The 22,399-nt window shown below is 36.4% G+C and overlaps 1 protein-coding gene across 2 annotated transcripts in view; it reads left to right on the top strand.

Moving 5' to 3' along the window:
* The first annotated feature begins 3,542 nt into the window (after nucleotides 1-3,542).
* Nucleotides 3,543-22,399, top strand: part of Pde1c (Phosphodiesterase 1c) — a 153,067-nt gene continuing 134,210 nt past the window's right edge. For both annotated transcript variants that reach the window (XM_036369378.2, XM_070107136.1), the window contains exon 1: nucleotides 3,543-4,086. In XM_036369378.2, the coding sequence (XP_036225271.2) occupies nucleotides 3,558-4,086 (529 nt within the window). In that variant the 5' untranslated portion in view covers nucleotides 3,543-3,557. The remainder of the gene's footprint in view (nucleotides 4,087-22,399) is intronic.

The following is a 22,399-nucleotide window of genomic DNA, read 5'->3' on the forward strand; positions in this document are numbered from 1 at the left end:
TTAAACTGAAAGACTTCTGTCAGTAAAATTGAGATGTAGTAAACAAGTAAACATGTTAACTTCGGTTGCACCCTCCACAAATGCGAAAGATTCCTTATAAGAACTTTGATCGGTCAGTTTGTATGGCAGCTATGTGCTACAGTGGTCCGCTGTGGCTGAGCAGCTTCTTGCTGAGAAAAGTATTTGTGCCCAAAATTTGAGATTGATATTTCAAAAACTGAGGGACTAGTTCGCATACAGTTCGCGGACAGACAGGTATGGCTAAATCGACACAGCTTGTCATTCTGACCACTTACATATATAATTCACAGCGTCTCCGACGTTTCCTTTTGGGTGTTACAAACACCGTGGCAAACTTAGTATACCCTCTAATTAAATAAAAATGTTGGCTAATATCCTTGTATTCATATAATTTTCAGTTTTCTACCCGGTTAATCCTGTAAAAATGAAAGACAACAAATATAATGACGATAACGAGAACCAGAATAAAACCGTACAAAAGCGAGGCGAGAGATGTGTGAAGGAGATAATAACCGAACCCAAACAACAGTTGTGCGGGAAAAGACAGCTGATTTAATGAAGTTAAGGCGAAGAACACATCTCTTCTCAGTAGTGTGTAGGTATGTTAGCGTGTTTTTGCGTATAAATTCAAAACGCTGGAAGAGGTCAGCACTGCTAATTACTCCTGTCCACTGTTTTTTATTTCGTCGTTTTTGCTTATGAAACCTACGTACACATTTGCTGGAATATTAGTAAACAACTTTTCACTAAAGAATTGCTTCAACAGTTGCGAGTTGTGATGGCGTGAGCGGTTAGAAAAAAAGCAGCAAAAACGTTCACCTACAATTCGATTTGTTTTGAAAGCTGCTACTATGGTGTTATGTGAAAAGTTGTGCGAAAAGCATGATACAAAGAACACTGAAAACTGACTGAAAAAAAAAACAAAATAAACAAGGCTAAGCAACCGACGCGCACAGGAAGCGGAAGCTTGGGTGAGCATAAACCAGCTGCGCAATGAAAGCAGCACGAGCTTGAAAAAGGATTAGCACATTTGACGTCTTCCATAAAATTTTTTCACTTGGTTGGGATTTTAAATTGATTTTTTTCGTTATTTAATCCTTTTTGCACTTTTGCAAATCTGCGAGTGCCACACACACGCACAATTTTATACACGCCCACGGAAAATATTTCAATTTCTTTTTTTGTCCTTTAGCCTTTTTCACATTTTTACCAGTTTTTTTCTTGCTCTATTTCACGTGTTGCCGATCCTTTTAGACATTTTTCACATATCGTTGCTCTTCTTTCTGTTTTTCGTACACTAATTCTGCTATCACAAATAGATTTCCGTTACATTGGAATACTTTTTTATTGCAATTCAGCAGTTTTACATAGCAGACCGACTGTTTTAACGTTGATTCTTATTTTTAGTTCCGCAATTTTTGGGTATTGCAAAGTGCTACAAATATTTGTGTGTACTCTGCTGAGAGCAGCAACAAGTTAAACGCTATTGGCTCCGGTTGACTTTACCTTGACTTTTAAATAAATGCCAAATAATATTTGCATTATTTTAATATCTGAAGACAGAAAGGTTAAAGACACTTTTCTTTTTTTTGATAAGCTGCTGGAAAGAAAATGTGCTGAAGATCGCAAGCTTAACTGTCTTAAATGGAATGTCTTAAAACTAGCAGGTACAGCTTCTACTTATTTTACTAAAAATTCTGTTGCGGTCTGGTTCGCTTTGATATTTAGGTCACAGCTCCCATTAACTGTCTTCTTTCTAAACGCGTCGGCATTGCATGCTTTTTTTGTTGTTTTTGTTTTTTGGTTGTCTTTGCTGCTGCTTCTTTTATTAGAAGAAGTTAGATGATGGCTGCAATAGTCTAATAATCTGTGCAATTTGGTTACCTATTTGTCTGCCAATTCGCGTTATTTTCTTCTCACAATTTCAATTATTAAAACAAAGAAATGTGTCCTTAAAACTTATACCAAATTTAATTTGCTGAATTAATTTACCAAACGCGGAATGCGTTTCAAACTGTCCCCTATCGTGTTTGTATTTACTTAACACACGCCTGCTAGTTATCCACTGGACACACAAATAAGGCGCGCCGAGCTAGAAAAATTCACAATATACGAGCATGAAAATACTAACCAAATTTTCTATGCCCACACTCATTAGTGAAAAAACCATACACGCACACACACACCAATTTGACGCTAAATAAGCTGAAAGTTGGTCATTTTGTAGTCGCGCTTCCCATGAACTTCGCAATTGTTTAGATATGGCAACTACTGCATTGAATAGAATATTGTAATACTACACCTTGCATTTATCGGTTCACGTCAGAAAAAAAATGCCGACTTAAATGGCAATATAAATAACTTACAACCGAAAAAATGCACACAGAGTGTTCGGCCATTGTTCGCATGGGTGGGAGAAAGCTTTTCCTGGAATACTTTTATATTTCCGCTCTTTGTATTTTTATCGCTGAATTCCATGCATTCAATTTGCGAAACAAAAGCAACTCTGGGGCTTCCTCTTATATTTAAATTTGGTAATTCCGGCGTTACTGATATATCTTATTTGTCTTTTGCCGCACTTTCGCTGACTTGAAGAAAACTGAAAACGAGAAGCGGCTATTATAATATTGACCATTGGGTCTAGTCAGCTACGTGTGCTTGTATCAGCAGTTTAATCTACACGTTCTTTTTGTTGTAGAGAATATATGTTAGTTTGGGATTCCTCATGAAATTGCGAGTCGCCTCATAATAGACAACTGTGTTTAATAATAATTATACCCATACTTGGACGCTTTTAATAGCAGCCATGTCATTGCCAGGAATGCGTAGCGGTTTCATAATTTTGCTCGCGACTTTCACACGCACAAAAATTTTCCAGCAAGTGGTTTTAATTTCACGTTCCGTGCTCTTGCTTTCCGATTTGTCAAAGAAATTACATTTATTGCAACAGTGTTTTTGACTTTTATTAAACTTTTTCAATGCGAGTGTGCAAGTGGCTTTAAGCCGTCTTTATTTCGTAATATATTGCTACATGTTATTCATGTATAGCGTGGGTATTCAAGGGTTCGTCGTCCTTATGCTTTCAGTTTTAATATAAAATGTATTTGTACGTTTAAAAAAAATTTTGACTGACGTTATTTCAAATTGAAATATATATGTTTTTTAATTTTAAACGGCTATTGATTATTTATTTATTAATACTCATCTAGTGTTTCATATGAAAAACCTAATATTCTATAAATATCGATACGAATAGCATAATAAAAATGATAGCATGAAATACTAAAGCCGCAAAATTTATATATTAAGTGCTTAGCAACATATCCCAATGAAGTTAAGTTGCAAAAAAATATCAAAATATTTTAATTAAAATTGAAAATTAAAGTAAAAGTAAAAGTGTAAAACAAAAAGTAAGTTAGATTATAATCTAGTCTAGTGGCTGACAGCAATAAACAACGCAAAATCAACAACACAATATTTACAACGCGCGCTGCCAACACGCTGACTCCCACACACGAGTAGCGAGCAACAGCAGCATGTCGCAGCCAAGTTCGCGCCGCATTTCGCCGCCACACTTTCGGCGCGCCTTTGCCGTGCCTGGCACTGCCACACAAATTGGCAGCACAACAGCCAACGCGAGCACAGATATAACAACAAAAATAACAAATACTGTTGATGTTAGCTGTTATCAAACTGTTGCCACATCAGCTGTCACCAAAACAACAATAACAACAGCCAGCACCGCAAGCTTTGCACATTTGAGTGGCAGTGCGGAAGGGAACGTCATCACCAGCACCACCGCCACTCGCCCGTTCATTGGTGGTGACAACAACAGCAACATCAACCCCAACACCAACTTAGCCACACACATTAGTGTGACAAATGTGCGCACGGGCTTGGGAGGCGCTGGCGCTGGCGCGCGCAGTATACCCTCTTCCTGTCCGGATTCGCCGATTCGTCGTGTTTCGTCGAGTTTGAAGAACTCTGCATTGGGCTTCGCCTCGCGGTTCTTCAACAAATGCAAAGCAGCCACTTTCACCGTCGACGGCGCCACATACACAATAGGTAAGTGCACCGAAAAATGCTTGAGCTGCGCGTTGTGTGTACCGTTGGTAGTATTTGTCTCAGTTATTGCTCGTGTATTTACTTGATTAGTGTCTCAATGTAAAAGTTTTAGAAAGTAAATAACTTGAGACAAAGTTTCCTGCTGCACAGTTCATGAAGAGATAATCAAAGAGGGAGCTTCAAAGTGGCTGAGTCTCTAATCAGCTGCGAGAGGTTCAAATGAGCATGTAGAAAATAAAGTTAGCTACCGATATTGAGATAATGCTCATGCGATAAAATTATATTTGTTTTTGTAGCAAGAATGTAAAAATGTAATTAAAGCTCGTGTCGCAGTAATCGCATAAGTTCGATTTTGAATCAATATCTGCCTTAAAATGTCACTTGCTCATTCCAAGGCCCTTAACTGGATTTACTATTTGTATGTACATATTAGATTATCATATCAAATTCTTAGCAGTTCTGAAGAAAAGCTATTGCTTTTGTAAAATATTGATGAAAATGACAAAAACAACAAAAACAATATTGTCTTGAAAATACTAAAATGTTTACAGAAATTCTTTATAAATTGGCTTATTTAATTCACAAATCATAAAAATTTAATATTGAAATAAAAATGAAAGCAAATGCAAATAACAATTTGTCAAACTAATAACATTTGTAAGCAGCAAGATTAGCCTGGGTTTTCATCGATTTATGCAGATGTAAAAACTTATGCAAACGGACGTGGGATTAACGCTAATCGGAGATAAATCTGCTAGCTCAACACACAAGAGAGACACGTCCGTCAATATAACAGCCGCCTTATGTACAAACATATGTACATATATATATACATATATATTTATATATATTTGGGTGCGAAAAGACATGTTTGAGGGAAAATTCAAAAGTATGTTCGTATGCATATGTATGTATGTATATACCGTTGACTGAATGTCAAAATTAAACCCATCCAATAAGAAGCCGCAGCCGAGAATGTTAATAAACATTAACATTCTCCGGCCGCAGATATTTCAATACCCGCCCTTCTATATAAATCCTGTATAAATGAACCAAACTCACACATACATAGATATTCAGCACGTTTTGGCAAATGGCCGCCTGATCTTGTGCGCCAAAATCTAATTTGACGCATTTAAATAAAAGGTACATGCGAATCACGAAAATATATAGCGCCACATTAGTCATCATCCCATCAACTGTTGCAAAAAAACTGACAGTTAGCTGTCAAACTGTAGCTTTCATCCACTCTACCAAGTCTTGGAAAGCATTAGAAAGCATTAGAAAGCCTCACGCTTACCCGCATTTAGATATTTACATTTAAATTTGAAAACACGTCTGAGAAATTGCACTGCCACAACGGAAAGTAATCTCGAAAGCGCGCTGAAAAACGTTTGCATCCTTATCAACCACACAGGCGCACATACACACCTTTCCATCATGAACTTGAATTTGATTTGTTTATCTGTGTCGCCCGTGAAGCCTTCACACGTTTTGGCCGCCTTACATCAGTTCGTCTGTGGCAGTGACAGTGGCAGCTACAGAGGTGGCTTATAAGTAATTTTATTTGCCTACCCAACCTTGTGTACACTGTCGAGTGTTTTATTTGCGAACGAACGTTGTGGTGCGCCTGTGTGTGCGACGTTATCATTGAGAGAGATTTGCAAATATGTGTGTCGGTTATTTAACTGCAACACGAACTACTAGCAGCACCGCTCTTGCTGTTGCTCTTCCCAGATATGTCGGTGAGGGACTGAGGGACTGTGGTTGCTACCTTTTTGATCAATGCGACATTGAAAAATTGCTCCAATTTATTTGTGACACCACTTCCAGTCGCTACCTTTATTTACTCGTACTGACTTCCTGGTACAAGAGCGTGTGTATGCGACTAGCAAGCCTAATTAATAGCTACACTCTCTCTTTATTTTTGATCGGTCGCAAAAACCGTTGCTTGTGCATCTTTCTTTCACATCCATTTTGAGACCAACTATCATAGGTTATGTTAGTATTATGTTACGCTGATCGCCTTGACTGACGCTTGTTGTTGTGCTAGTTATAAAAACAATACATAACAGTATGAGGAAGGTGATAACACTGACATTGTCAATGTCGCTGCGGTGAGCGTCAGCGGTAATCGATAACTTACAAGAGTGAGAAAAATAATAAAATAAACGCAATGAACTGAAGGTGGAAAACAAAGTTGTATGCCAACATGTTGACAAGCTGACACTTATACACATGAATACTCGTTTATGTGTGTGTGTGTGTGTGAGTGGCGTTGTAGCGCGATGCTGCAAGTCCTCCTTGAACGCTTGCTCTCCTTAGTCACACTCTTATCAACAAGAGCATCTTACATGGCATATTCAAACACATACACACGATTTTTACTTAGAGCTGTGTTTGTGTGTCAGTCAGTGGAACAAATGCGCTGACAATGGGGGCGTCGCAATGTCAACATAAACAACAAATTGTCTGTCACTGCACACTCGGTCACCTCAGCATCATATCCCTTAGCATTGTTGCAGGGGTCGCTCGGATGGCGTCAGCGCCAAAGCACCAGTCAGTAGACCACCAAATAGACGAGCAGTCGGTTAGTCAGACGCGCTTTTGGTTATTTTCTTGACGCGGCTGGTATCCGTTTAGCTTTGCCGCAGCTGCGCTCGTCATCTGTGGACTTAGTATTTTATGCTTCTTCTTTCGCTTTCTAAGTTGTTGTAGTAGTGTGCGAACAGCTTAGGCTTTTGCCATAGTTGTTGGCTGTATTGTTTTTCTTTTAAGTGTGTAGTAAATATTTCGCTAATGCTTCGCTCGCTCGGTTGCCGCGCAGGTGACGCAGACCTTGAACACTTTGTTATTGCATTTAGTGTTGATTAGTTTTACAAGCTTGTTGTGAGTGTTTTTAAACATTTTATGTTAATAACCACTTTATGCATTTTATGCCTACTTAAAAGAGTCTGAACAAAGTGAGCTTATGTCTTTTGTTTTATAGCGCGGAGGTCATAGTTATTTTGTTAAAAGATTTGCTAATACTTGACCAAAAGTTCGACACAACTGATGCAAAATTTCGCAGAGGGTAAATGTAATCATGCTGGTATGGATGAATTACAAGCTTCTATTCTAGAACGGCGTATTACTATATATAGAAATTGAAGCCACATTTTAGTTATATAAAAATATAGATATAATCGTGGTAAAAGCATAATCTTGGTCAACAAAATTAGCCTTATTTTAGAATTCAACGTTGAAACCACAAGTCTGCAATTAAAATTCTCATAAACATATGAACGAATACAAGCCTCTCTCGCTAAGTAATAAGCTTCAAAAGCACGTGCGATTTTGTAATTAAATTGCCCTTTTAGTTATCACTTATACCATATTATCATGGATATTCATCGTCAATTTTGTCTACCTTGCGACCACGTCCATCCAGACTTGTGGAACATTGAATCTATGTGCTAAGCCTTTAATTCCATTGTCATTGCTTGTATCGGTCCACAAATCGTGGCCATATTTGTGGAGATATTCTCTAAAGCAAAAAGTTAAAAGTCCGTTTCTCCATGTTTTCTCTCTACCCGCGCTTGCACACTTTTAAGTCTTGTGAATCCATCTACACGTCGTTGCCACATCCCATAGTTTGTCACCCCCATACTCTTGCATCTGTCGCATACGCTTTTGAGTTCCATAGTCATTATGTCCGTTGGTGTGATGTCTGCTATAATCCTTGGGAAGGATGTCACCAGCAGTATTATTACATAATGCAGCCTGTTCTAATTTTGCTATGTCTCGCAATGACGTATGTATGAACGTTTACAATGATTAATATTTGGCATCAATGAAACAATGTAATTTACATAAAATTCAGAAACTCTAAGATCTGACTTATCAAATAGTTTCACTAATTCTGGCTAAGACGGCTTATGACTAACAGCAAATTATAACTAAAGATATGACAGAAAAGCAAAGAAACTTTACTTCATATGCGAAACCCATTTTAAATTTAGGATTAAATTAACTAAAAGGATTACTGCTTAGTGGTGCTTTCCACAGAAATTCACAGCTTTCTTGTGCTGGTTTAGTTTTGCAAAATTTTAATGACTAATTTAAGTTGAAGGAAAACTTCTAAATCGATTTGCCAAATTAAGCACAAAGCAAACGAACGCTAATGCACTTAACGCAGGCGCTCGGGTCATGCCAACGCAACACTTATCCGCTCGATAGCAGTACGTAAATACTTTGAAGGCTTTAGAGAGCCGAAAGGGATTGCGAAAGGCGCTCAGAACATAATGCCGAGGTAATAATCAGAAAATCAAAGATATTAACTTGCAAATTAATAGACACTCCCTTGACGAATATGCGGCCATAATTTGTATTTGAAATTACGTGTAACTGTAGTGCATAACGGCACGTGTGCGTATGCGACATAATTCAATTGTGCATTTGTGTCGCAATCAATTAAACGCGCTTCTACCGTTGAGCGCCCGACAAATGTCACTAAGGCGGAAACAGAAATAGCCACCATAGTGCGTTATGAATACAGACACACGAACACACACACACAACATGTGCATATGCAATATTTAGCTATAAAGAGCTCTTTGAAAATAGATATTAGTGGGAGTGACATGCAACGCTTGACACTGTAGCGTTGATGGCAATTGCATAGGTTAATTAGTTTGCAAAGCCATTTGACGCAACAAATCATAATGAGCATGTAACATAAATGCAACAAGAAAAACATAGACTCTTGATTGCAACTACGACGCAGTGCGTCCTTACTGACTTACTGGCGTCTCATTGCGACCGTGAGTTGGTGCTGAGTCGTGTATTGTCTGTGCGTTTTGCTTGTCGGTCATGTGGTGACTGCATCAATTTGTTGCCAGCATATGAGCCATTCCATTGAAATGAAAAACGCAATACAGAGCCAGTTTGTGTCATGAAAGGAAATAGCACGCGCAGCATGGTGCAACACTGTGTGTTGTTTGTGCTTGTCTATATCTTCACCCGTTCCCAATTACTCGGTTTTGCTCATGGTCGCAGTACAAATTTCCTGCTTGCAACTTGTTGATGCTGTGCAGGCGTTAAGCTCTTCATATTGTGCTGTTTCTTGTTTTGCTTGTTCTTTGTTGCTTTGAGGTTCTGTCATGATTTGCTTTCGATTATGTTACTCAATTGACAGTGCAGGCTAGTTGATCTTTTATGAAGGTCAGAATTACTATGTCAATGCTTAGGAATGCACTCATATACTTGTATACTGAGAGAGATAGAGTAAAGGAATTTATGATTACTAATGACAGAAATGTAATAATAACGGTAGTAATGGTAATAGTAATGGCAATTTTCGAATATATTTTAGTTAAAATTCAGTATTTCAATTTTCATTATATTGTAATTATTGATATTGGTATTGGTTTTTATTGATATGTAATTGTTTTCATTGGTGTTTTTATTAGTATTGATATTAGCAGGACATTGCTATTTGCTTTTAAGTTGGGATTGGAAATGGTATTGTTATTGGATTCGAAATGATAATAACATCGGTATTGGTATTGGCATTAGTATTGGTATTGGTAATGTTATTGATATTGTTATTTGTATTTTTATTGGTGTTGGTATTGGATTGGGTTTGGTATTGGTATGGTATTAATATTGGTATTGCTATTGGTAATGGTATTTTTATTGGTATTGGTACTGGTATTGGTTTGGTATTGGTATTGATATTAGTAGTAATATTAGTATGTGTATTGGTATTGGTAATGGTATGGGTATCGGTACTTATAAAGGAATTGATACATGTGTATCTAGCTAATGGTATTTGTATGCCGTAATCTTGATAATTTATAATTTAATTGTATACACATTTGTGTTCGTATTTACTATTTATATTGGCACATATTTTATTGAATCCCGAAGCTCTTTATTGTTCCAAAGTTTACATGTATATGTATTTAATATCACATAGCCTTTACGTGCATGAGAGAAGTCTTCGAATACACTGCTGCCATTATCGCCTTTATTGAATTGCCAGTACTTACTATAGACAATTTACCGCATTTCAAAATGTTTTTGGAAAAAAAATTAAAACGAAAAGTACATGACCCGTCACCACTAATGGCCCCACGCTTCATTATTTACACATTTTCACATTTGCCATCTCTTTATTATGCCTCTGGGTATGCTTTTCACTCTCATTCGTGCCAATTCAGCTTTTTCACCTCAATATTTTATCGCCTTAATCTCTTTGTTCATTGTACATATGACCGTTAGACTGTTCAACAGTTTATCGATTTTATTTTATGATTCTTCGCTATAACCGCATATGCAGCATTGATTTTTATGACTATTGCCTATTGTTGTTGCTGTTATTCATACGATGGAAATTTTTCGCCAAAATCGTGATTTCATTGCTGCTGGAGAGTGAGGTTAGCAAAGCCGTTTATTACGCTAAAAATAGCAGTGATAGCAGTAAACTTTGTATGGAGGCAACTAAAAGTTTGTGAAATTATTGATATTTAGAAAATGCATCTCCTAAAGGAGTCTATCTCGTTAGGGCCACATTAAGACATAGCTCATAAAATAAGGGGGCAAGCTCAGCCAAGCATACGGAAAATTCGAACAGTATACTTAGGTAAATATTTTTATTTATAATTTACAAAATATCAAAACTTTCCTTGAATATATTTGTCTGTAGACTGCAAAGGCTTCAAGTGAGGACAATAAAGAGGTCGAATCGGTTCAGAAAGAAAGCCATGCGGTCAGTGTTAGTTGATAGTTCAGATAGTTCAAGTGAAGTGTGACAATTTCTTAATTAATAGAAATAAATACCTTTGGCTTTCATTGAGAGTCAACTTACCAAAATTTACTTAAAGTTTGACTGCAACACTAACTATCTAAACAGACGACATGCTCAAATACGTATATACATATCTGATTGATTTGTATGCTTCACCGCTGCTGATAGCAAAATACATTTATTTTTTTTATATTTATCTATGAAAGTATATAAATTCTCTGGAAGCTTAATAGCAGCAGAGCAGAATTTGAGATATTTGATTGCCATGTTAGCACATGTCCTAGAAGATGTGTGTAACAGTACTTAGCTGCTGTGTAGCATGTGAATAATTCGAGTTTGATGAACGAAACACAAACAAATTCTTCCAAATATAGCTGTATGTATATATGTCTATGCATTTAAATGACTCTTGGACTTACGAAGCGCTTAACTATTGTTGTGTCTTCTGTCAAGCAGTTAGTCAATTTCTCATCAAGTAGAAGCTATAGAAGTAATATAATAAACTAAAGCAACAACAATAGAAAAAACAAATAATTTTGCTATTATAACATATATTGATGGCTTTCAACATGTCAGCGGCGTTACAATAACCATTTTAGTTGTACTAAATTTGAATTGTTCAGCACGTCAAAGATGCTTGCTTGGCTTCATATATTAAGAGCAGCCAGACCACAGAAGGACTTTTCTTTATCACTATTAACTGTCACATTGTTAATGAACTTGTTCATCAAAATTCATGTCTGCGCTTAGGTTAAGCACTCACTCATGTAGTGGTTGCTGGCATAGCCACGAAAGTGTTTCGGCACTTGGTAGATTTTGTGGGTGTTCCCTTTTTTATAAGTATACAACATAGATATATAAGTATACAAGATAGATTATAATAGTAGTGTGGAACTTGTTGATGAATTATATGGAAACGGAACAGGACTTACCGTAAATGCATTACATATCAGAGCGGTATTTGTGAAGTAAAATGAAAGTTAGAAAGCTATTAAGTTGTTGGTATCTCTGAGTTTCGCAATTTTATAGATAACAAGTGGAAAAGGTTTAGATCGAACTTTTTAAACGCTGAAAGTGTGCAGTAAGTGTCAAAAATAGCTTATAGCTATCTTTCAGTTGATGCTATTAAAAGTTTTTCGACGCAAATTGGATAACGAATGTCTACAAAGTCTGTTCACATTAACTTAATGTCAAAGTTTTGGCTCGCTTAACGAGACTTAACATTATATTGAGAGGAACACTCTTTTTCCGGTTATTAAGAATTCATTAAGCTTACGTAATATTTCCTTTATATACCCTGAAGAGCGCATATTAGGTTTGCCACGAAGTTTGTAATAGCTAGAAGGAAACGTCAGAGACGCTGTGAATTATATATACAAATGGTCAGCACATATACAAGTATATAACTGGACGAGCTGAGTCGATTTAGCAATGTCCGTCTATTCATCTTTCTGTATACATGCGAACTAGTCGCTCAGTTGTTGAGATATCGCTTAGTTATATTGCACTCGTACTTTTTTCACGAAGAAGCTGCTCATATGTCGGGCGATATTGGACCACTGTAGCATATCGCTGCCATACAAACTGAATGATCGGAATCAAGTGCATTTATAGAAAACTTTACCATTTGAGTAGATATTTTCACAAAATTTGGCATGAATTATTGTCCCAGGTAACGGTGCAATCTCCGCGAAAATCGTTCAGGACATAGGATAAATAGGATAAATGTTCCATTTTATACATGACAAAAGAGCAAAAAAATGCCAACCAACTCATTTGCAATATTTCTAATTAAGCATAACAAAACTGATCGATTCTTTGTAATTAGTAAAAAACGTGATTTAAGAAAACTAACTATAAAAAACGGTAAATATATGTACATCGCCTAGGTAGCTCGCACTATTACGTTTTCAGAAGGGCAGAAAATGTTACACATTTTTTTCAGGCTAGAAGGCAACATTTTGAGATAAGATCATGAAAAATTGACAGTACGAGCTTAAGGCAGAATAAATACAAACATTTTTGCGAGCAAAGAAAACGCTATCAGATACATACATAGGTACACACATTTGCACTCATTTTTTCATGAGCATGCAAATATTGTCACTTTTCGCCGTAAAAAATACCTGTGTCATTAATTTCGCCTTTCCCCTTTGTTTCAATGCGCGTCGCTTTCACTTTTTGGCAAATATTTGCATTGATTACACAAGGAAATTTTTATTTAGAACAAACAGGCTGTGTGAAAGTGCGCCCAAAAGTATTCATTCGAATTATTCGAGTGTGGTTGCTAAATGGCGAGATTAAATAATTTGTCACTTTTTTATCGCAATCTCTAAACCGACTTCTATTAACTCAATATTAGTGAGCCATATTAATTACCAAGCTGAAGTGTTTTCGCAAAGTCATTAATTATTTGGCATTAGCAGAAAATTTACATACACACACATACATCACTGGACCGCCGAACAAAGGCAAATACGCACAAAACATGGGCGAACGACGGGCGAACAATGGAAATAATTTTACTTTTTAATTTACGGTAATTTGCGTCATTTGCCTAAATGCGCCACAACCCCGATTGAGTTGTCACTAAACTCGTGAATATAAATTGACGAAAGTCGCGCAGGTTTTAGAAACTATTGCCATTTTTTATGCACAAATCTGTAACGCATTCAATTATTCAAAGTATACAAGCGTACGCTGTGTTGATAACCGAAAGATAATATTAGAACAAATATTCGCATTAGAGCAGCAATTTTGGAAATTTCAGCAGACACTTCAAAACTAAATACTCATGCGCCTCAAATTAGTTTATAATCTGGCATTTAATAATATCATAAGTAATGTAAACCGTATAACGCATACGTAGATACACACTTGCCATATATCGATTGAAGCTACCAACAAATTGCGGTGATTGAGGTAAACACACTTTGTCACCATTTTGTAATGTGTAGTCTGTCAAACCGTATGCAAAACGTTACATAAACGCCCACGCTTGTGCCCACTTCATATTCCTCATAACCACACACACTTAAACACATACATGCATGCATGCATACATGTAATTTCAAATTTATGTCTAGCCAATGAAGTGGAAAATTAAAATGTGCAATAATATCTTATATTGCCTTGGTGCGCAAATGGATTGAAAGAGGCGGGTGATGTGTGCACTGTGGGCCGCCAAGTATGAAAATGACTAGTAGCGGCATCTCTTTTGTATAGAAAGCGTAATTTTTTGGAAAAGTAGACTTCCGAAAAAATATACTCATCGTAACTAGTCTGAACTAGACACGGTAATACTTGTAGCTAGTAGCGTGGCTAAAAAATTTGCTTTGCCTTAAAAACGATCAAATTATAACTCTTTAGCGGGCTATAAGTGAACATTAAAAGTTTATATAAGATATTAAGTGTATTGCAGCAGTTTTGGGACTAGTTGACTACCAATAAAAGCGGTACTAGTTGCCAACTAGTACTTCTATGACCACTTTTCCATTTCATTGCAGGGATGCGCTATGAAATTACTTATGCTCGCATGCATACACATACACATACTCATATATATGTATTTACATGCACGTGCCCTCACTCAATTCATCTTCAGCTGCGATTGCTGAGCGTGCATCGTTGCGAGTACATGCAAGTGTGAGTGAAGGTGTATGTGTTGCATAATTAAATTGCATTACAGATGCTGCTGTTGCAGCGGCTGTAGGCGTTGTTGCTGCAACATTTACATTGCCACATGTGATGACTAAGATGACGAAGGCGACGACAGCGCAACGACATTGTTGATAGTTCGGCAGTGGCAGTGGCAGTGTGTATATGGTGGTGAGTGACAAATGTCGAACTGAAAGGAAATGGGAATATGCATGTAATTGGCTGGGTGTAAGTGCATATTTCGAAGGATATTTGCACGAAGGTGAGGTTGAAGGCGAAATGTTGATGAATTGTTCGCTGATTTTCGAGTTATTACACGAGTGCACACACACGTATGCACACGTGCTGCAGTTGAAAAAATACCAAATACTCACAGTTATTTAAATTTCCATTTACACATAACCTCATATTTAACTAAGTTTATTATGCTTGTTGTCCTTGCCATCCAAATGTGTGCTTCCTGCAGTGCGCTCTCGTTGCTAAAATGCTGCGCAAATTGCTAAGCCCTTCGCTTGTGCTGGCTTGCGGGCAGTTTGTCTAATTCAACAGCATTTCATTGCTTTATATTGTCCTGTTGATTTGCCACATGCTGTCTAGTGTGTGCTGTCTGCTGTAATTACTACTGCTCAAGTCTCGCTGACAATCTGACAGGGAACAGCACACGCAATTCCAACACACACACACACACACATACATATGGAGAAGCTCTGCGAGCGACAAAAAGTTCCAAGCATGAAATGACATTTTCATTTGACATTTTATTGACAACTAATGTCCGGAAATTAGTAAATTTCCATTGTCAATAACATGCTGTTTTTGCAATCGATTTTAGTTCATCACTGATTTCCACAAAATTTGTTTGTGTGCTCGTAAGCCTTTCTTTTCGCTGCAGCATTTTCAGCTGTCACCCAGTTACTTCGTGCAATCACTTAGTAGTCGTAACACGCTTACTTTCGGCACGTTTGAAGCTGCTCGCTTGATTTGAAGACTTAAAAAGCATTTCATTGCTTCATTTGACAAATGCTTAAACGAGTTTATAAAAAAAAAATAATAATGTTGAATTCTTTAGTGGTACTTCATCTGCATATTATATAAAAAATATATATAGGAAACAATAGCGCATAAACAAGAAACCACCTTTCAAACCCATATACATATGTATGTGTACAAAAATATAATTGACGAGATTTTCACCCAATTTTACTTTCCGTTTGACAAAATAAAAACACATATGTGCATTTCGAATTTACAAAGCAACAGAGACTATAATTTTTTATATCCACAAATAAATTCCTAGACAAACACATAATAAATAACCAACTTTCACAAACAAATAAACTTTTAAACACAACTCAGACAAATTGCACAACTCAAACGAGCAATGATGAGAAAAGGAAATATACTATAATTGTTGAAAATTACTTCTGGGATTAGAGCACAATTCCCACAAATAATTCAGTCACGTTTGCCATGAATTTGACACCCTTTCCACACGACATAAAATAAATACCAGCGCTTGGATCACCGAAAAATACTGAAAATGGTCCATAGCTGCACTTTTATGTATATATTTGGATATTTTATTCGTATATTCAACATATGTACGAGTTTATCTGAGTATATACAGTAAAGTGTAGAATGCGTAAGTGTTTGTATGCGTGTACTTATTACTTCATCAAAATAAAAGTAGTCAAGGAAATTCAATCACCAAAACTGTATATTTTACAAAATTTACCGAAAAAGGGGCAAAATGTAAACAAGTCAGAGGTGCTCAATTTCGTACCAATGTATGGATAGTGAATGTTTATCTGTAAACCTTAATTTTAACGCTTACTTTATAGTTCATTGTAACGTAGAATAGCTGCTAGATACTTTGGTAGATTTTCCATAAATTACTGTGCACATTCGTTTGCAAAATGAATCGGAAAATCGCTACAAAAGCTCATTCAAGTTTATTTTGGTTGTACATTACTGAAGCAACTTTATTATTAATAGTGATACCAAATTTTTCGATGTGATTGTGAGTGATATTATTAATATTAATTTCCTTAAATAAATCGTACGTGCAATATTTTGGAAAATTTTTATTAATTCTAATTTTATGTTAATAGAAGCTATACTATGTTTAGTTATAATCAAATTGACCACACAAGTAAAATCAAAATCACTAAACTTCGAGTTTAAGTTACATCCTCTACTTACAGACAATTCTGTTTACTGGTTGCATTTTAATACACCCTTTCTATATGTTATATATAAATGTACATTACTCATATATATTACACTTACACAGGTAGATAGTATCGTATACAATACTCATGATTTCGATTACTTTTGCGTTTGTGATAGCATCAATCAATTTTGTTGAAACCAATACTTCCAGCAACCTTTTTCCCTGACATTCAACATACATACAATTACACACAGTTTAGTGATACCTTTGAATATATTAAAAGAAAATTCCAAGAAGACGTACGTGAAACGGGTTCAGCGCTGCTGAGACATACAATCATTCATGAAAGTACAATATTTGGATATATACATATATTCATTACATACACATAACACATCGCCTGCGCTCAGTGTAAGAAAACTAAAACGATTATAGAAATATGCCGAGCTAACTGGAAAAAAGCAGGGGGTGAGAGGTTGTATGAACTGTGCTGATGCCTTATAGCCCTTGTGGGATTAGAAATGCTGCTCGTAAAGACAGAATGTTTCAGCGCTTTTATATTAAAGTGGATCTTATTTACTACACCGACACACCAAAAGAAGGCAAAGTTCTACAAAGATATAACTTTTTTTCTCTCCATTTAATCTGATTGTATTGATTAAAAACTCTAACACTTACATGAAAATAGAATAAAACGAAGAAATTCTTATTCTATTTCAAGGAGTGAGGGCACCCTAGTGCAAACAGCAGTGAATGTGCATATGCGTCTGCCCCCGTACTTATTGAGGTGCTGTTTGGCGTCTGCGGCTACTCAATGCAACTTGGCAACCATAGCAAGTGTAAGCAGAGATAAACAAACATTTCTACGAAAGATTTGTCTATCCGAAACTCTACTAACACACATATACACGCGTTAGTGGTATGCTAGAACGCTTATTGCAAACTGGGATATAAATAGCAGACAAGCCACACTCTTCGTGCGCCACCTTCCATAAATGTGTATGTATGCGGCGTAAGTGTCGATTGCGCCTGCTGTGCCAATGACTCTTATTTAACCTGCGTCTAATCATAAATCGAACGCCAATCAAACACATCGGCAATTCGAAAATGCTGGCAACTTGAGTTTGTGGTGAACTCTTACATCTATCTATGTGTACATACAAGTGAAGGACATGCTGTATTTGTACCCCTTGCTTGTCGCAAGTTGATTACTTTCTTACTTTCTAACTATATTTAGTTCAGTGGGATATGAGGTAAAGTTGTCTAAGCGCTTAGTGTTAGTGAAGGCTAACTTGACTCTTTTGGCACGAAAACAATTTGATTATTTTTTCATTAAACTGGAAATTGAAATGCACAGACATGTATCTTCGTAGTTGTACGTTGAGTGGTGCGAAATAAATGCGTGAGTTAAGCTGTGTTCACACACATTTTCTATACATATTGCTCGATTTGGCAGCAATTATATTTCTAACTTTAAATCTAATCAAGTTGGTATTATATCATTTACTATTGGAATCAATTATATTTTTTATTTAATTTTAATTGGCTAATCTCTTAATTTTCAATATCCATTTGGACATTAATAAGTAATTTAGATGTTATCTTGTCAAAATTGTTTAAGCTAACAGAAGGGTTTTAGCGCGGCTTGTTGTAAAACTTTAACAATGCGGAAGTTTTTTAACTTTCAGTGACATTACGGGCGAAGCAATTGTAGATCGTTTCACAATTTCGCAAATCTACTTGAATCTCTCTTTCTTCTAACGATAGCTCATCTTGCTTTTTATTTCCACCACTCTCGCTTTGTTTCAAACTCATTTGTTTTCTTCACGGTGAAACATGTTTATTAATTCTTAACCTTAACCATTTTACATATGGCTTAGATGCCATAAATTACCAGCCTCAAGCCTACTTAACTATTAATCTGCATATGTTATTGCTGCCTTTTAATAGAGTATCTCCAGAGCGGCATAATCTGCATCTACAACTAATCAGTCTGGCGTTATGGCATACATTACAACTAATTGAATGCCACACCTGCTCACATTTGCATATACATCTTAAAAAATGGCAGCTAAAAATAAAAGTTACCCATACGACGCGTTGTACCGGCAATAGAAAAACACAATTTAATTCACTCACTCACATTTACTTACGGAATTTTCGATTTTATGCAAGAAAAGTTTTCGCCATGTAAATATTCGCAGCCGGAATTATGTCACGTAAATCGTTTAAAATTCAAAAGTTGGCACTTGAGCAGACTTTCGAGCATTCACCGCATACAAACACAAACACAAACACACAGCTGAGTAATGCAAACTTTTTGGCATGTCGCCTGCGGCAAAGTATAATGCCTGACGTTTAGACTACAAGCTGAGATAAGCTAAACGGAAATACCGGCGTATGACAACGTCGCAAAAGTTTGTGTTTGCGGAATGGTGAGCTGTCAGTCGTCGCTGACACTTTGTCATTCGATTTTGAGAAACATTTTTTTGCTTTTGCATTTATCTCTTGCTGCAATTTATTGGTCTTAATTAAATATTCGCGCCAACATGCATACAAGTAATATTCAAAACACTCAAAAATCAGTTTTCGAAAAGTATTGCAAATAAAAACTCAAACATAACGGAAATGAAAAATTGCTAAGGATTTCTTCGACGTTTTGTCACTTTTCTGCCACAGAAGCGCTTGTGTTCGTGTGACATGCAATGTTGCCAATTCCATTACGAGCTGAGTACGTCAAATATTTTTTATTAAATTTACAACACGCCACCACGCTGCGGCTGCGGCATGTGTATTTTTGTGCGCCAAAGCTGCGCCGCAACCGCAACAGCAGCAAAATCGACAACCGCAAGCTCCACGCTCGCAAACACTTCAAATGTAGCATACTTTCAGGCGATGCCCACACACGTCCTACACACAGCAGGCACTCGGCGCATTGCTTGGAATATGTGATGAAAGCATAACAGCAAAAAAGCAGAGGCTTCGCCTGCCACACATCCACACGCACATCTAATGCGTGAATTTCATTTAATTCCGCCCGAATTCGACAGCACTCACCTGCCGTCTGTCCTTGACGTTGGCGGTCGGTGGCGGCTGCGTGGTATGAACTAATATGCGCGGATTGTCGGCTTGCTGGCGTAGCGTTGTATAATGCGGCTTAGGGTGGCTATGTTGCGTTCTTTTCACACCTGTATGTAGCGGTTGTGTGCGCAGCTGTTTGTGTATTCAGACATTTACCCGCTGACCACAACAGTTGCGTTTGCAGCGCTGAATTTCAATTATTTGTTAATTTTTGGTTAGCGCAAAACTGGTATCAGCAGGACAATGCTGGCTATTTATTTGAATGACCAATCAGAATCCTGAACCTTCTCGAAGCTTCATATCACCATAATGTAAATTCTTTAACATCTCATCGTCTTCTAATCACTGATGGCCCCACTCATGCATCAATCACAACCTTTCTAATCTTAGCTACAGTTAAGAGAGTTAAGAGAAATTTATTTATTCTCTCACTGCGAATGATCAGAGAGCTTTATAAAAGCAAATCATAAGCAGCAGGCTCACTTTTTATTGCTCCAAAAATGGTTTACAAAGTATTAAACTGTCTTTTTTCATTTCTATCGATTTGCATGAAAGCCTTTTTTTCCTGTTTACACAGTTTAAAGTTTCAATTGTCACAGGTTTTTATTACAACGACTGCTCTTTAAAATGCTCATGTGTAAACACGCAAAAAACATAGCACAAATAAAGGCTCAGTTATGTAAAGCATAAAATATTTTATTGCTTTTTGAGACACACGTTTGCGGCAATCTGAATGTAGCATCATTAAATGTGCTGAAGTATTCATATATGATATGCTCTTCGGTGTAAAGCAGACACGTAGGGCGGCTCGAAATTTGCTCTGAAATATTAAGTACACTGAAATATCGTCCATTTATCTACAAGGTGATTAAATTTTATTAATAAAAATAACTTCATGAAAGGTTTGCATGCTAAATTTAGTTTCAAATAGTTCTTATATAATAATTTTTGTTCTCAAAATTCCAGCTATAACAGGCGCTATAATCGCCCTTATTCCCTTACGACTTTCTATAAAAAATAGAACATCCTTAATATTCATCTGTTTATAAAACTATGAGTTGCATTGCATTTTGCATTCTTTTTATTCAGTGCAGGGAATTCCAAAAAAGTTGCTTGGCAAAACATGCATTTGTGTGTGTGTCCAACCTGCACACACATAAATACATTTGGAAATTTTTCTGTTCGTTGCATTGCTAAGCAGACCGCTTGGTTGAGGGTTTTGCGCAGAGTGGTGCATTTCATGTACTTGTGTCGCAAATGCCCCAGAATGTCGAGCATTTGTGCTGAATAGCCTTAGAGATTTACGACATGAGTGACCCGCTTGGAAATATTTGTATAAAATATATTTTAATTAGTTCAAAATAATATAATAAATGAAAATGTAGAACGGAATAAAAATACAACTATAATATACTTGAGGTGAATCAAAAAAATATTTTCATTCTTGGACGGGGAAAGTATCATATTTCAAACACACAATATATGCAAAACGATAGATAAACTTTTAAGAATGAAACGATATTCATGAGCTAATCTCTTCTCTAAAACAATTATCTTCTTATATGTGTCAATGATTTCTTCTATTTACCTAAAGTATATATTTTTATATGAAATCTATTCAACAATAAAAAATTGCGCTTATGCTCAATTCGTGTTGGGTATTTTCGGTTAACCCCTTCTACCACCGTTTAGTTTTGCTCTTCAAGTGGCGCACAATGTTGGTATTTTGGTCCTTTGACTGGAGCACGTAATAATTGCACCCGAATGCCTGCACATACATATACTATATGTATATATTTATGTATGATTATGGTCATATTTAAATTTATTTTTTACTGTGGACCAGTTTTAGGTAGTGCTAACGACAAACGACGTTGTACAAAAATAGTAGAAAACAGACAAGGAAGGTCTAACATTTGATATTGCAGATTTGATATTGTAGATTCTTCAAAAAGGATTGGAAATTATATTGTAGTGATTGAGAAGATATTGACAGAGCTTACACATTTTTGCAATCAAATCACTATGAGCTAACCAAAATATTCTCATATAATTCTATTAGATATGTTACATACTAACCGACATGCCAACTAGATGGTTGGATATCGATATGCAGGGGATATGGAATGGCTAGTGAAAGTTATAGACTGGATTTCGTAATAGAGTTGATATATAGCTTTAATATTAATTATCAAAAATCTATTTACGATAGCCTTAGTGATGCCAGCGTTAGGCGTTGCAAAGAAATTAAGCTAATAGCATTATAAATGGCGCAGCATGAGAGCTATACTCACCGTTTACTGTATGCCAAGCTACCACAATATATCTCAATTTAAACAAGCTTAAGAAGTTGCTTATGTGTTAGTGTCGGCATTGCCTCATTTAACCGCCGTTCTTGCTTCTGGAGAATAGTAATTGGATTTTGGTTCCCAATTACTAGAAAAACAGAGTAAGTTTGGGAAATAAAGAGTATTCTTTCTGACTAAGCAAAACCTACAAAGGGTATCAGCAAGTACACATTACTTCTAATTAATTGTAATTGTCGATATTCAGATAAAACAGAAAATACTTACATTTTTTGTTCGATGACTGTGCAAGTAGCTTAGTTGCTT

Source organism: Bactrocera oleae, chromosome 3, assembly GCF_042242935.1.
Source record: "Bactrocera oleae isolate idBacOlea1 chromosome 3, idBacOlea1, whole genome shotgun sequence".
NCBI classification, from domain to species: Eukaryota; Metazoa; Arthropoda; class Insecta; order Diptera; family Tephritidae; genus Bactrocera; species Bactrocera oleae.